Raw genomic sequence first — 15,480 nt, 5'->3', positions numbered from 1 at the left:
GCCAACCTAGCAGTTCGAAAGCATGTAAAAATGCAAGTAGAAAAATAGGAACCACCTTTGGTGGGAAGGTAACAGTGTTCCGTGCACCTTAGGTGTTTAGTCATGCTGGCCACATGACCATGGAGACGTTTTCGGATAGCGCTGGCTCTTTGGCTTTGAATCGGAGATTAGCACCACTCCCTAGAGTCGGGAACGACTAGCACACATGTGCGAGGGGAACCTTTATCTTTACCTTTAGAGCTCACAGAACTTCCTTAGTAATACTTTTTTTTTGTAAAAAACAAACTATTCCATGCCTGCCAAGCTGTCAAATCTTACTTAAATTCAAATTAGGGAATGTATTACTCTGCATTTACTTCTGGTATTTAGGCTTTAATATGTGTACATTGACTTAAGATAATGTAGATAAGAACATTATATCACCTCATTGTACCATAAATTTTAAGTACAAATAAGGCAGTGGACCAATAAAGCTCTGCCAACATTTCTGTATGTAAATTGGGAAGGGTCTATATTGCATACATTCTTTAAAAGCCTTAACATTAAACGTGGCAGAACGCAAGAGCAGATAAATGTTATACTTAAATTTTGGAGCAATATGGAGCTCATTTATGAACTACGACTTGATCAATGCTCGCTAATTTAAAAACCATGGCTTAGAGTTATGTGAGAAACTAGTCTCCAAAACAGGGATGGGCAACTGAAATATGCCACTGCTAAAGAATATATATGAGGCAGTGGGAGCTTTATAGGGACAAGGGATTGTTCACCCTTCCTGTATTTCCAGGATATTTTCATTACCTTTTTTTTTTTTTAAAGGCAGGGAATGACAATTTATATAGAATTACGTGCATCATTGTTGTTAAAAGAAGAGGGCTTATTAAGTCAGAACAGACGCTATTTTTTAAATATATTTTGAGGCTGCAGACATTATAACTTGCCAAGTATTGTGCATGGTAACAGAGGTCTAAATCAAAATGTCAGCAAGGATGTGATTCAAAGTAATTAACTGTCTGGTGAAAAATATTATCTGATACACAGAGAAAATCTTTGTTATTTATATTTTGTAGAGAATGAGTGACCCTGAAAAACATTCGTGTAAATCAAGATGGTATCATATTTTAAATTATAAATAGACATATTCTAAAGTGAAAATGGCAGAACTTCACCAAAATGTTGTGATAATCTTTCATAAGCTGGATAAAGTTGGACCTATTTTCTATTTCAAATTTGTTACTCATCAAGTCACCATCATGCAGCTCACCATCAAGTATACCATCAAGGCAGGGCATAAGACAGAGGCCATGGGCTGCAATCCATTTGCTTTAAAATTATTAATATTCATAAATATTGAGCCCTTAGTGCTAATTTTATATATTTACATTAGAATCTTTTTCAGTGCAAAATGAGGGAACTTGAGCTGTCTGGCTTATAGTTCATTGAGTTAGTTTTCTTATCACAATGTTACTTATGTTTCCTCAAACCCATGTCTTGGGAACATAACCTACATAATTTTTTTAAAAATATATTTTCATGAGCTTTCCCATTTATCTTCAAACGCAACTTTTGCCATATATACAGATTTCTGATAGAAGTGTTTTTGAAAATATTCTGATGATTTGGACTATTCTTTTCAATTTTGACCTTGAGTTGCTGTATCAGAGGCTCAGAAAGAATCAAATAAAAGCAATTTATTACATACTAAAAATATAATCAAAACATTGTACTTATCCAATAAATAAAACCAATATATTGCCAAAACTAACCTATAAAAATAATATTTTCCCCCCAAATAACCAAATGTTCAACAATTATTGCATGAAGGTTAACATATTCTACATGTTTCATCTTAGATGACATGGCATGCTTCCTGAGGGAGGCTGATTTTAGCTAGTTAGGTACAAAATAGAATGGTCTTCACCCAGGCATATCTAAGAGGGGTGACAGAAAAATCATAACAGAATAAAGATTAAGTTTAATAAAACTATCAGCATATAAATTTATCACACCTTATATTTCTGAAATGGTTTTCCAACATATTTTAAAAAAACAATCAAAATTCTTGTGTAGTATGAAACAGTAGAAATAATTCCACCTATATTTTCCTATATATTTTTCTGTGCAGTGTTAACTTCATTTGTCAACACTTACGTTCAGAACTCTTCAGGGAAAAGTAACTGTAAATGTTGACCATTTTATCAGAGGAGGAAGAGGAGAAGGACAAAAGCAGGGTTTTAAATTTCAGCATACTTGGTACCAAGACAGATTTCCAAATGTAAAGTCTTATTTAATTTGTTTGCCTACTTCTTCCAACTGCTTTTGACTTACCATCTATTCTCTCTGTGTCTCTTTCTCTCTCTCTCTTTCTTTCTCTCTCTTTCTCATTTTCCTTTGCAAACAGAAAGCTGACCTTGCAGTTGCACCCCTGGCAATTACGTATATTCGAGAGACGGTCATCGACTTTTCCAAGCCCTTTATGACTCTCGGAATAAGTATTTTGTACCACAAGCCCAATGGTACAAACCCGGGTGTCTTCTCCTTCCTGAATCCTCTCTCCCCTGATATCTGGATGTATATTCTGCTGGCTTACTTGGGTGTCAGTTGTGTGCTCTTTGTCATAGCCAGGTAACATGTCATACCTTGTGATTTTTTTGGCAATTGTTATTTTTTTCCCTCCTCAACAATAATTGTCAAAAGTCACAAATTCTTCCTTCTTTCTTATGCTTAATTGGGGAATACATAGGTAATTCTCTGTTATCTATACAGAGAAAAATTCAGCATCAATTTAGCATCAAGTTCTTGCACTATAATGCTTTTGTGCTAATTCATATTGACTGTGCCCTTATCTCTTTATAATAGTTATGATTTCTATAAACTTGTGAACAGTAAATTGAAGAAATTGGGCAGCTTTTTAAAGAAACAATTTCCTCCCTTCCAAACTTGATTTTGCTGTTATGAAAGTTTATTTTTATATACTGGTATGGTATTAATGAGAAAGAGATATTCAAATAAACACACAAGTATTCTAAATGAAATTAAGGACAAAGATCTCTCTACATAATGCTAGTAATAACAAGCAAAGCTGGGAAAATGGAGCCATGGCCCCTGACCCAAGACTTGTCATGTTTTTTTTATTAGTCTCTGTCTTTGCACAGTCCACATATTGCTAAAATGTAGTTAATTCTTGATTTTATGGACCATTTAGGAAGGAAGAAAGAGAATGTCCTTTAAATTCAAATGGCTGTTAAATCTGAATTTATGTTATTTGTGGAAGATTTAATTGATGCAAATTGTGTTTTTGGGTTGAACCTTGATTTAATGGGCAAATGTTAATCTATTAGCACTAAATATGGGTGGACTCTGTACAAGGGGGAAAAAAACTACATTGTACCTTGCATCTATGAAATGCAGGTCTACTTTACCGAAGTTTTACTGTATTTGTGATGACAGGAATTTGCACACCTTCCTTATGATTTTGAAACTGGTCACCAAAGCTTCTAAAAATCAGGAAACTGATGAAGGGCAAAGCAGTGGTGGGGAGAGGCAGCATGATCCTGCCTATTTCTGTATGGTATATTTTAGAATACAAAACTAAATCTATGAAATATTTCAATTGTAAGTCAAGTGCAGAAGAAATGTACACAATCAAGCCTAATATGGTTTTAAGATCCAGGTACTTTGTAACCAGATTAATAAAACCATATATTTTTACTCTAAGTCCACTTATCTCTTTAGAATTTCCATTAATTAACTGAATAATGATTGGGGGTAGTAGCAGTTTTTAACATGCTTCAGTCCTGAAAATAGATAAATCAGACTAACAGCTTTAAAAACATACTTAGAGACTGAGACTGAGTAAATTACTGCCATAGTATCCCAGTAAAACAATGATATCAGAATTCCAAAGATGCTTTTTCAAAAGGCAACTGGACTTTGTTTTCCTTAGCCTCTTCAGCTCAGTCAGTTCTTGGATAAGAAGCAAAATGACTTCAAGGAAAATAAAGTAAATTTGCCTTTGAAAAAGCATCATTGGGACATCCATGACCTGGATGACTGAGAATCTCCATAGACAAGGAGAGCAGAGTTTCTTCCTTGGATTTTTGTTTTATATGTATCTAGTATTTTAAATGAAGAAATAGGCAGCCTGGTCAAGTGAAGTTACACAAATGCATCCAACATACAGTATAAAGTCTTTATGTGAACCAGAATTATTCTACTGATTTTTATTATAGAGGCTCTGGAGCTTCAATTAATCATGTCTATCAATGTGGTTAAATTCTGTTATCTGAACAGCCTATTCCTAGCAATGGGCTAGTACATTTATTTGCCAGTCCTTATGTCAAAATAATGCTCCCATTTGATGGTTGCTGGTTTATAATCAAACTGGGGAAATTTATTGCTTTGTTCCTGCATCTTGGTGATCACTCTTCACGAATTCTAATTTGTGATTATGATTCCTTGATTTTTGTTGCTTTTATGGATTAGCAGGTTCTGTCAGTGGGTAAGAAGATGTGACTTTGGGACTCACACATAAAAAACCTTAATCTAGGGTAGGATATATTCATGTTGCTTTGGTTATAAAGATAAATATGTAGCAAAATATAGATCATGTATATCAACATTTACATACACAAACACATGCACACAAAAACACACACACAATGGAAACGGTTAAAAAGGAAGTTGAGTGTATGAACATTTGTACTATTCTAAAAACTGCCCACTTTACCTTTTATTTCCCTCTGGTCACTCCTCAGAGGGTTTTCACCCCCCTTACTAAAATTGTTTCATGCCGTGTTTATTTTTTGTTTGTCAGTAAGAGTAATCAGTAATTGATTTCTCTTTTCCAGGGCCAGCCCTTCCATTATCAAATGTGAGGGAGCTACCTTAAGCAGCAGAGCTAGAAGTAGCTCCCTAGCTATGGTTCCCTCTCCACAATCCTTGGAGGAAACAGACAAGGACATACGCTATGCTGTATTTGTTAAACTAACATGCTGCTCTCTAGTGTTAATCTGAAATAAGATAAAACTATCAGCAAAACCTATTTTTATATAGAGGTATAAATGTGATTTCTGACACTCTTAGCAGTATATCTTGATTTGTCCCTGAATCAGAATTCCATTTAATTCATTTGATACAATTTTCTAAGCAATAGCAATAGCAATAGCAGTAGACTTATATACCGCTTCATAGGCCTTTCAGGCCTCTCTAAGCGGTTTACAGAGAGTCAGCATATTGCCCCCAACAATCTGGGTCCTCATTTTACCCACCTCGGAAGGATGGAAGGCTGAGTCAACCCTGAGCCGGTGAGATTTGAACCGCTGACCTGCTGATCTAGCAGTAGCCTGCAGTGCTGCATTTAACCACTGCGCCACCTTGGCTCTAAGAAATGGTATCATTCCTTTATCTAATGTAAAAATAGTGGTATGGTATGGTATGGTGTGGTATGGTATGGAACCATAACAATGGTGACTTAGCCATTCTACAGTATATGTCTAATAAGCAGATGGCATACTTTATTAAATCATAGTTTGAATGGTTTCCTAGGCATCTTTGGTTTATCCAGAATATTTTAGCCTTTTTAAAGAATTGCCTATGAATATGAACAAAGTACAACTGCTGATGAACAGTTACAGATGTCATTACAGGTATTTTACAGGCACTGTATAATGGGATGTTCAGAAAGCTTTTAAATTAAGTCTCTCAAAAAAATGCTAAATTAAACCTTATTTCTGTGGTGGAAGGACTAAGGTTTTACCAAAGATTGGAAGGAAACTGGAAAATGACAGGTAGCGTTCATGCTATATCTACACGGTAAATAATAGTCATCATTTATGGCTAGAATCATTTACAGCACAAGTTTGTAAATGACACTGCCTATTCAAGATAGCAAAATGCCAAACAGAAATAGAAAATCAGTCAAAATAATTAGCAGACATATGAATCACTGATAACATTTCAGATTTGTTGTGACCACCCAGAAAGAAATGTTGTTGAAATTATAAATGAAATCTGAATGAAAATGTAGCCTGTCTGAATTCAGATAACAACTATGTAAAATGGATATAAATCTAAACAATAATATATGTGCAGTTAAGCAATGCAGCTGCCCAGCTACATGTGCAGTTAAGCAATGCAGCTGCCCAGCTACATGTCTAAAGCATCTAAAGACATAGAGAAAGAGAAAGGACTGAAAAAAAATGTGATAATATTTAGACCACCAAAAACATGCAATACGTTTCTTAAATCAATGCAGTGACTATTTTGTCATAAGTAGCCATATGTCATAAGTAACTAATACAATATGGATTTCCTGTGGATTAGGTTCAGAGGTACATTCTTCATTGAAGGAAGACCCAGCACTTTCACTTCTAGAGGAAGCATCATTAGATTCATTCCCTTTTTTTCTGTTATTCCGAAGAATAGTCCACATTCTATAGCATATTTTTGAGGAACATCTATATTGCATAGGGGTAGAGAATCTCTCTTTCTCCACCCCTCCCTACCTTCCTACCTCTCTCTTTCTCTCTCACACACATCCTACACAAAACACATATTCATCTTCTAATGCCAGTAGCAATCATAAGTGCATTTAATAGCCATGTGTGTATTGCCAGTTCTTAACATATTGACAACTTAGGCAAAGTTAAATTCTGGCACCCCTTATGGTTTGATTATTCCAATTTTGTTAGGATTTTTAAAAATGTGTCCTATTGCTTTCTCTTCTTCAGGTTTTTGAGCTTAGGATTTTCAGCCCTGTAGAATTTTTCTCTTGAATATTTTTACCCTATTTCCTACCAAATAGATTTAATTACATCTGTACCCATGTTGTCATATGGCAATAATTCTGCATAATTATATTTAACCGTTGAGTGGGCACAGTGACCCACAGAGTATGCCGCTACTGCTTTTTTAATTGAGTTTTTTTAAGAAGTCATTTCAATTTTGGTGTCACCTAAAAAGGATTGCCCTTAACCAATACCTACTATAGTTGGCCCTGCTTGTGTGGATGAAAAGCCCCCCCCCCCTTTTTTGTTGTTGTTGTTGTCAAAACCAGGATTTAAATATAAACCTGTATAAGGAAATAAATGTATTCATGTTGAATATAGAACAGAACAGAATAGAATTCTGTATTGGCCAAGTGTGATTGGACACACAAGGAATTTGTCTTTGGTGCATATGCTCTCAGTGAACATAAACATCGAATGGAGGTTAACATCAATCTGAGTGAAAAATTTTAGAATCCCAATTTCTAAGTAAGTATAAATGCATGGGTATATATTGCAAGACTACAAATTTTATGTATGAGTTATCTGGCTAGAAATCACTAGTGTTTATTTTTCCCTAAGGAAGATTCCTTGAATTTTAAATATGCTGATTCCTAAATAAGTTATCTTGCTACTTATATTCTTCCATTTAGACATAAGGAGCATAGAATCACTATTTTTTCAGTAACTAGCTCTGTTTTCAAGGGTCACAATGGAAATTTTCTGTTGTTATTCCCCATCTAATGTTGAAAGCATTATTTTAGTCAAAAATAATTATATAATAATTTACATACCATTGAGCATATATCTTTCTTAAACTAAGCTGTTGGCTGCACAATTAGGATAGCATGTGTGTTTAGAAATACAAGTAAATACAAGTAAATACAAGCAAAATACAAGTAAATACAAGTAAAAAGAAAGTACAACTGTTTTAGGCCCAGTACTCTTCAACATCTTCCTCAATTATTTGGATGAGAGAATAAATGGGGAACTCATCAAATTTGCAGATGACAGCAAGATGGCAGGAATAGCCAACAGTCCAGAAGACAGGCTTAAGATACAGAAGGATCTTGACAAACTTGAACATTGGGCACTATCTAATAAAATGAAATTCAATGGTGAAAAAGAGTAAGGTTCTATATTTAGGCAAGAAAAATGAAATGAACAGGTACAATATAGGTGGTTCCTTGCTCAATAGTAGTAACTGTGAGAGGGATCTTGGAGTCCTAGTGGACAACCATTTAAATATGAGACAGCAGTGTGCAGCACCTGCCAAAAAAGTCAACACAGTTTTAGGCTACATAAACAGAGGGATAGAATCAAGATCACGTGAAGTGTTAATACCACTTTATAATGCCTTGGTAAAGCCACACTTGGAATGCTGCATTCAGTTTTGGTCGCCACGATGTAGAAAAGATGTGGAGATTCTAGAAAGAGTGCAGAGAAGAGCAACAAAGATGATTAGGGGACTGGAGACTAAACCATATGAAGAATGGTTGTAGGAACTGAATGAAAAGAAGGACTAGGGGGGAGATGATAGCAGTGTTCCAATATCTCAGGGGTTGCCACAAAGAACAGGGAGTCAAATTATTCTCCAAGGCACCTGAGGGTAAAACAAGAAGCAATGGGTGGAAACTAATCAAGGAGAGAAATTTCCTAACAGAACAATTGATCAGTAGAACAGCTTGCCTCCAGAAGTTGTGAATGTCCCAACTGGGACAACTGGAAGTCTTTAAGAAGATGTTGGATAGCCATTTGTCTGAAACAGTATAGAGTTTCCTGCCTAGGCAGGGGGTTGGACTAGAAGACCTCCAAGGTCCCTTCAAACTCTGCTATTGTATTGTATTATATTGTATTGTATTATTTTGAATAACAAACAGGCATTCAGGTATCGAAATAAAGCATAGGTTTGACTTTTTTCTTCTAAATGAATGTTGATTCTTAATTGTATTTTATATGCATTAATTTATTCAACTAATTAAACTTCAATTTTGTAGGAAAAGGTTATTAAATCTATTTAAGATTATGATTTGAAGGTGAATTTTTAGAATATGAAATGGCCTATAAACTATTTGTATTCTTAGAAGTATTTGTAGTTATTCTTGCAACAAATATCTCTATAGTCTACTAATGTACTGCTACAGGTTTCTTGCAGTATTTATTATAGTGTAATTAAAATAAGATGTTAATTTAAAGCTTTTTGCTTCTATGAAAATATATTTGTGGGTACAGTATATGGATGTATAAAATATATGAATTGATTTATAGAATGCAAACTATGGCAACATAGATTTCATAAATACTGATTATTGTGCTTATCTTTGTTGTTTGTTCATTGGAATTTTCATCATTGGTTTAGTTGCAGTTATTCATGTTGAGCATAATTCTAAAACATCATACTAGGTAGATCTCTGCACATTAGGGTCAGAAAACAATGATTTAAAAGATGCAGTATGAGCATGCCTACTTTGCATTTGTAATACCTATTACAAGTCCTCATTTAATGCTTATTCAGCAACTGTTTGAACAGTCATGCTGAATGAGTACTACTTATGATGGGTCTCTTAAGTTCTGTCTTTCATAGCATCCTTTGGTGACATGTTTATGATTTGCAATCTTCCCTGCTAGCTTCCCGCAAGCAAAATCACGAGGAAGCTGTCAGAAAGTCAGAAGTCTCAGTCATGTGGGGTCCTTTCTAAATGACCGGCAGTGATTCACTTAATCTTGGTAACTGGGGACTGCTTTCACTAAGCAGCCCGGTCACAAGATATTGTGCTTTAAAATTATGTCACTTAGCAACAAAAATTCAGCAAGGAATTTTAAAAGTAAACTTTTTAAAAATGCAGCTATCGGTTTCTTTCAATTTTTTCCCCATTCAGTGATTATAACTTGGTTGAATTAAGCTATTCACTGAAAACTATGGTTATAAAAATATAACATTGTTAATTTCAGTAGAACAATCTGACCTTGCTATTTTTGTTCAGGTACCTGTTCTCCTTACATTTTATTTAGGTTAGGTTAGGTTTAATTTATTTGTATGCCGCCCTTTTCCCTGAAGGGACTCAGGGCGGCTCACAACTCAAAAAGGGAGGGGAAATAGTTACAAAAAACATAAAAAAAACCATACATAGTTAAATACATATTTTCATGTAGAGGCTGGATTTCTTGCAACTTTAGTGTATTCTTGACCCACTGATCACTTCCTTAAACCTCTCTAGGCTTCTCATGATGAGTCTTAAATCAATGAAGCTTCCTTTAGCAATAGGAAAGTCACCGCAAAGGAATTTTTTTTCCTTTTAGGTAAAATAGTGCCTAGACCCACTTGACCTTTTTTTCTTCTGTTATACAAGTCACCAGGGTCTTGAACATCCTTGAACATGATTAGGTGTAGTTTAACACTAAAGAGTGTTTTGGGAAGGAAACACTGATTTAAAGAAACTGCTTTTTTAAAGACTCTAACATATCAATCTAAAGCCTAATGTGGCTTCAGGAAAGTAAACATCTCTTGCCTTCAAAATAACTTTTTATTTTAAAGAAACCATTTTGAGGAGACTGACAGTTTTTAGAGCTAAAGTATTTGAAGGTAAAAGTTAAATCTTTTTTGAATCATGCTTGACTTCACTGTAGGTGGCAAAAGTCCAGAAATGGTTTACCATTGATTTCTTCTGTTTTATTTTCTTATTTTTGTCTTCTCAATCTGCCTCATAGTTTTAGAAAACCCAACTTATTTCTGTGACCTTGTATAATCTCTGAGCCAAGATGCATACTAAAGCTCTATGATGTAAGCATTAGGGATAATTAAGCAATATTTCCTACATCTAATATGTAGGATTAAGGATTAAAATGTATTAATAGAGTACTTATATATTGGTGATAAAAGATCTTACTTTTTTAAATTCTTAGTGAAATGAAGCTTAAAGTATAACAATTTCATTTTAATCAAGGATAATTGAGGAGGGCCACAATTTCATGTTTAGATATGAAACTGCCTACCTAAAATGTTTTAGAGTATGCCATTCATTCCCAGTATATGTTATGGTTTCCTGTAATTTATATACTTCTTAATTCATCTTTTGCTAGAAAAAATATATGGAGCTGTCCATGAAATCACTGGGAGTCAAACCTAAACTAAAGGAGATTATGTTTTAATTTTTAAAATTCAATTATTTGTAGATGCTATATGAAAGCTTATAACATACACTTTTGCCCGTCTTAGCTCTAGAGTTATCTAGTGAGTATTCCATTATAGATCATACTATTTTGTCCTTCATTGGGACATTGTGAAAATGAACTCTAATATAAGAGTCAATTGCAATCTGTGCATCCAGTTCACAGGCTTCAAGCCTGCCTTCTATTTGTATTTATAATTATTTTCTGTTTCTCTTTTCATGAGAGTCAGATGTCATGGAACTCTGTATTAAATCTGTTTATTTTTAAATTGTGTTTGTACCATAGTAGAAAACACTATCAGGATTATAAAAAGATGGGGAAAATGTGAAAAATACAATAATCTCAATCTCACTAACAGATTTCATACGTTCAATTTAAATTTTTGGAACAGACATTTCATATGTTCATTAACTCTCATGAATAAACATAATGTAACTGTAAAGAGGGAGAAGAAAGAAGACTGCAAATTCAAATACACATGTCTGATAGAAAAATAATAGAATATACAGTAACTGGAACCTCAGAAATGTGCTCACCATCTTAAATCAGAAGAAGAAGAAATAATTAAGAAAATTCTAGCGCATTCATCCCAAGAGCCAAAAGTGACTAATACTCCATGCAAAATTGCCCTAAATTTTAAATTAAATATTCAGTTTAAATCATACCATATGGTTAGGAATCTAGTACTAAAAATCCATCCCAAACAGTGACATTTTCAGTGCTTTAAGAAATTAATTAAATTTCTACTTTGGTGGGTCTCCTGGATGGAGAGATTTCATGGATTTGACTTCAGTTTCATTTTTATGATTTAGTTACCATCTATTATTGACCTTATTTTAACATAGGTATATTTGTTAACTCCTGTGACCCTTTAATATTTATTAATTTATTTGTTTATGAATCAAATTTATATAGCTGCCCAGCTCACCAAAGATGACTCTGAGCGATGCACAACAAATGGGTAATACCACATATAAAAACCTCAGGCCTGAATTCTGAAATATCGAAATAGGTGGAACTAATCTAATTTGGAGTGGGGGTGGAGAATGTTTCATAAGGCAGGTGTAGTAGAGAAAGCACTGTTCCTGGATCCATCAAATGTAAGTCCATAGCTGATGGTACCTGTAATATCTCTTCTACATCAGATCTAATGGGGTGGGATGATGTAATTTGGGACAGGCAGTTCCTCAGATAGTTCAATCCTCTTAGGCCATGAAGGATTCATTGCTCAAAACCAGCACCCTGAATTCAACTCAGAAGCAACATGCAGCTTTATGTTTATTTTAACAAGCCCATCCCATGTCTTGATGACAAATGCCATTGTATATTGGTGTTCTATCTTTCAGCTAAATTAGAACTTTGTGCCAACGTGACTCTTGACCAGATGTAGTTCCTGAAATTTGTACTGCAAACATATCTGGATGTGAAAGCTTTAGAAAGCCACTCTTAGAGTTGTCATTGAAAGCCTCAATGACCTATCTTTTGTTATTTAGCATATATCTTGAACAGATCAACAAGCTGTTTTTTCTTTCATTTATAATCTGTCATTAGGAAAACCAACAGACCATGTGAATGAGCAAACAGTAATGGATATTCTTGATTTGTTATTTATTTATTAGTCAAATTTATATACATAGCTTCTATCTACTCCCAAAGGGGATTGTAATACTTGTATCTGAAATTTGAATTATTTTTAAAAAGTTGTATTTACAGGTCCTTGGTTAATTACTGCTTGTTCAGTGATTATTTATACTTAAAATGGTGCTGAATGAGTGGTAATTAGGACCAGTTGTCATACTTTTGTTGATTGCAGCATTCAATGCCATCTGAAAATTATGACATTGTGGAATTCCACAGCCATGTCATCATATTTGTGAACTTCTTTGCTGACTTTCTACAAAGTCAGTAGGGAAGATGGCGGGAGGTTGCAAGTGGCAAACCTCCTTGCTCAATGATTTGCTGGATGATTTGTTTTACGACAGCAATCGGAAGTGCCAGAATTTCCCATTGCTAAGTGACTTGGTCATGTGATATCATACTTTACAACTATGTTGCACAGCAATGAAAATTCCAGTCCCAGTTGCTTTCATTAATCAAGAACTACCTGTCTTTATTTAACTAGGTTTATATGTCACTCCATCCATTGATTGCTTCTGTTTTTTTCACTAGAATCTTTGCCCACCCCTCTATGCAAATTTGACAGCCTCTATTCCAGATTGAGATAATAGTTGAGAGATGCATAGGGAATTGATGGCTTTGAAGTGTAAAACAGTGAAACATTTTCATGCCATATATTAAAAGTAACATGCATATACTGATGTAAACCATTCCATAAGTGGAAGAAATGCCATCAGTTGAAAACTCAAAGATATATCATTTCAAACTTGGTTTGTATTTTTATAAATTAAAATAGGCCATTAAAGAAACAGAAATATATTATTGTTTCTTGATAAATTCTAGGTATGACCTTATTATATCCCTAATATGTTTTTTTCTTCAAACAATTTTCAAGCATAGTATTAAAGTCTGAACATCTACTGCCAGCTTTCATAGGTCTAGATAAAATATTTTTCTCAAACTAAATTTGAGCAGAACTTTTTATGAAGAGTAGAATCCAAAACTTCTGTAGACTGATATTTTAAAAACTGTAAAAATATGTTTGTCTTTTAATTTTTTTCCTGTTTAGTGCATAAAAATCTCATATTCTTGGAGGTTTTCTAAATTTCACAGTACCACAAAATTCAGTATTAAGCTTATTAACCTTGAACTTTTACATGAGATTTCAAGAAATAGTAAATAATGCTCAGAGTTAACTATAATATGTGTTTTACACATTCTCTCACATACAGTAGTTTCAATTGTTTCTGGGATACGTTTTACAGTATTTTCTTTTTCAGCTGAGGTTACCATAACCTTTGGTTAATCAATTTATTTTATAACATCAATTACATTACTTTGCTTTCTAGAATCAGTGGACAATGTGCATAATGTTGCAATCTCATAACTATTTTTAAAAATACAATTTTCTTAAAAAATACATAATTAAAAACTAACAAGAACTAATATTTAGAATTTAAAAAGGGAAACAATGAAAAGAGGAAAGACAAATATTCATAAATATTAAAAAATAAAAAAGAATTATAAAACAATGGCTTATTTTTTTACAGCAATTATGAGTATACATATAAAATAACCTGTTACTCTATCATTACAGGTTTTTTTTAACTTTTTCTCTATAATCTATTATTTTTATTTTAATCCTCAAAACCGTATATTATATCTTTTTTTTCTGTTTTCCACAAAAAGCCAAAAGGGGTTTCCAATTATCATTAAATTTAATGATCTGCTCTAATCAAAGCAGTTGATTAGGACATCTCTGGAATTTCCATGTTCAGTATCCATTCCTCCATTGTGGGTAAAAATCAGACCTTTCCACCTTTATGCATATAACAGTCTCACTGCAATTACCATGTATAAAAGCAAAGTTATATTTTTTTTCAAGCTGCTTATTTGTTAATGCCAAAAGCAAAGCTTCTGGTTTCAAACCTTTGTGAGCATTTCAAATTTTCTGTATTATTGTATGTAATTGAATCAATTTTCTGGCTGTTTTACACATCCATTAAGCATGACAAAATGTCTCTCTTTGTCGATTACACTTCCGGCTTAAGTTTGAAGACCCTTTCAGATTTTTGGTATGCTACATTATTTATTTGTGTGCTTATTATTTTTCCAAGTGATAAAAAACAGTTATTATTCTGCCATTGAAAATGCTAATTTAAGCTTTCCAACTGTGTAATTGGCCCTGGTATAGTTGCAGGAACATAAACTCTACTCAGTTTTGACTCACCTAACTTGGATGTTACAGGATAAACTGTTTGTAAATTTTCCTTTTGTGAAATAAAGGGAATGGAGACTCATAGATACTCTTCTTCTATGGGGTTCAAATACTTTGATTTTGTCACAAAACTCCTTCTCTGATTTCCTACAAACTTTTTAAAAATGAGTTATTTTGGAGAGAATGAGCTAACATCATCAGATATGATTATAATGTTCTTTTAATTAATTGTTTTTATGTTCTTTTCCTGTGAGCACTTTATGGTATTTCTATTGATGTTAGTAAAGTGCCAAAGACTGATAGTCAGTCAGTCATTTTGCTATTGACCAACAAAACAAAAGATCTTTAGTTCCATCAACTTGATTTCTTATTATTTTCTCTTCGTGTCTTTTCAGGAACAGTTTGAGCAATTCCTTGGTTCCTTTTATAAATCCAAGATAAGGAGACTTTTCAAGTCAGTCTTCTGATTTATTATTTGTATGTCCTCTTTAATTATTATGACATCAATTGATTTCATTTATACATCTATTCCACATCACTCTTATACTCTGGCATTTTAAAATCCATTTTCAGATCCATAGTATCATTTTTTAAATTTCACTTAATGTATAATTCAATATTTTTAAACTCCAAATCCATATTCAAATTAATCTCAGGCTCTCTTTTATCTAGTAAAATCAGTTCTTCTACATCCCCTGTTACAGTATC

General features: G+C 33.6%; 1 protein-coding gene across 3 annotated transcripts in view; it reads left to right on the top strand.

Annotated features, from left to right (window-relative positions):
• The window catches only part of GRIK2 (glutamate ionotropic receptor kainate type subunit 2), a 513,484-nt gene that overhangs the window by 343,690 nt on the left and 154,314 nt on the right, over window positions 1-15,480 (top strand). For all 3 annotated transcript variants that reach the window (XM_087718717.1, XM_087718715.1, XM_087718716.1), the window contains one exon: window positions 2,402-2,625. In XM_087718717.1, the coding sequence (XP_087574843.1) occupies window positions 2,402-2,625 (224 nt within the window). The remainder of the gene's footprint in view (window positions 1-2,401; window positions 2,626-15,480) is intronic.

Source organism: Thamnophis sirtalis, unplaced genomic scaffold (genome assembly GCF_051295495.1).
Source record: "Thamnophis sirtalis isolate CommonGarterSnake01/CBP01778 unplaced genomic scaffold, rThaSir2_p1.2 scaffold_6, whole genome shotgun sequence".
In the NCBI taxonomy this organism is placed as follows: domain Eukaryota; kingdom Metazoa; phylum Chordata; class Lepidosauria; order Squamata; family Natricidae; genus Thamnophis; species Thamnophis sirtalis.
The sequence above is the reverse complement of the archived record's forward strand: the minus strand, read 5'-3'. Positions and strand labels throughout refer to the sequence as shown.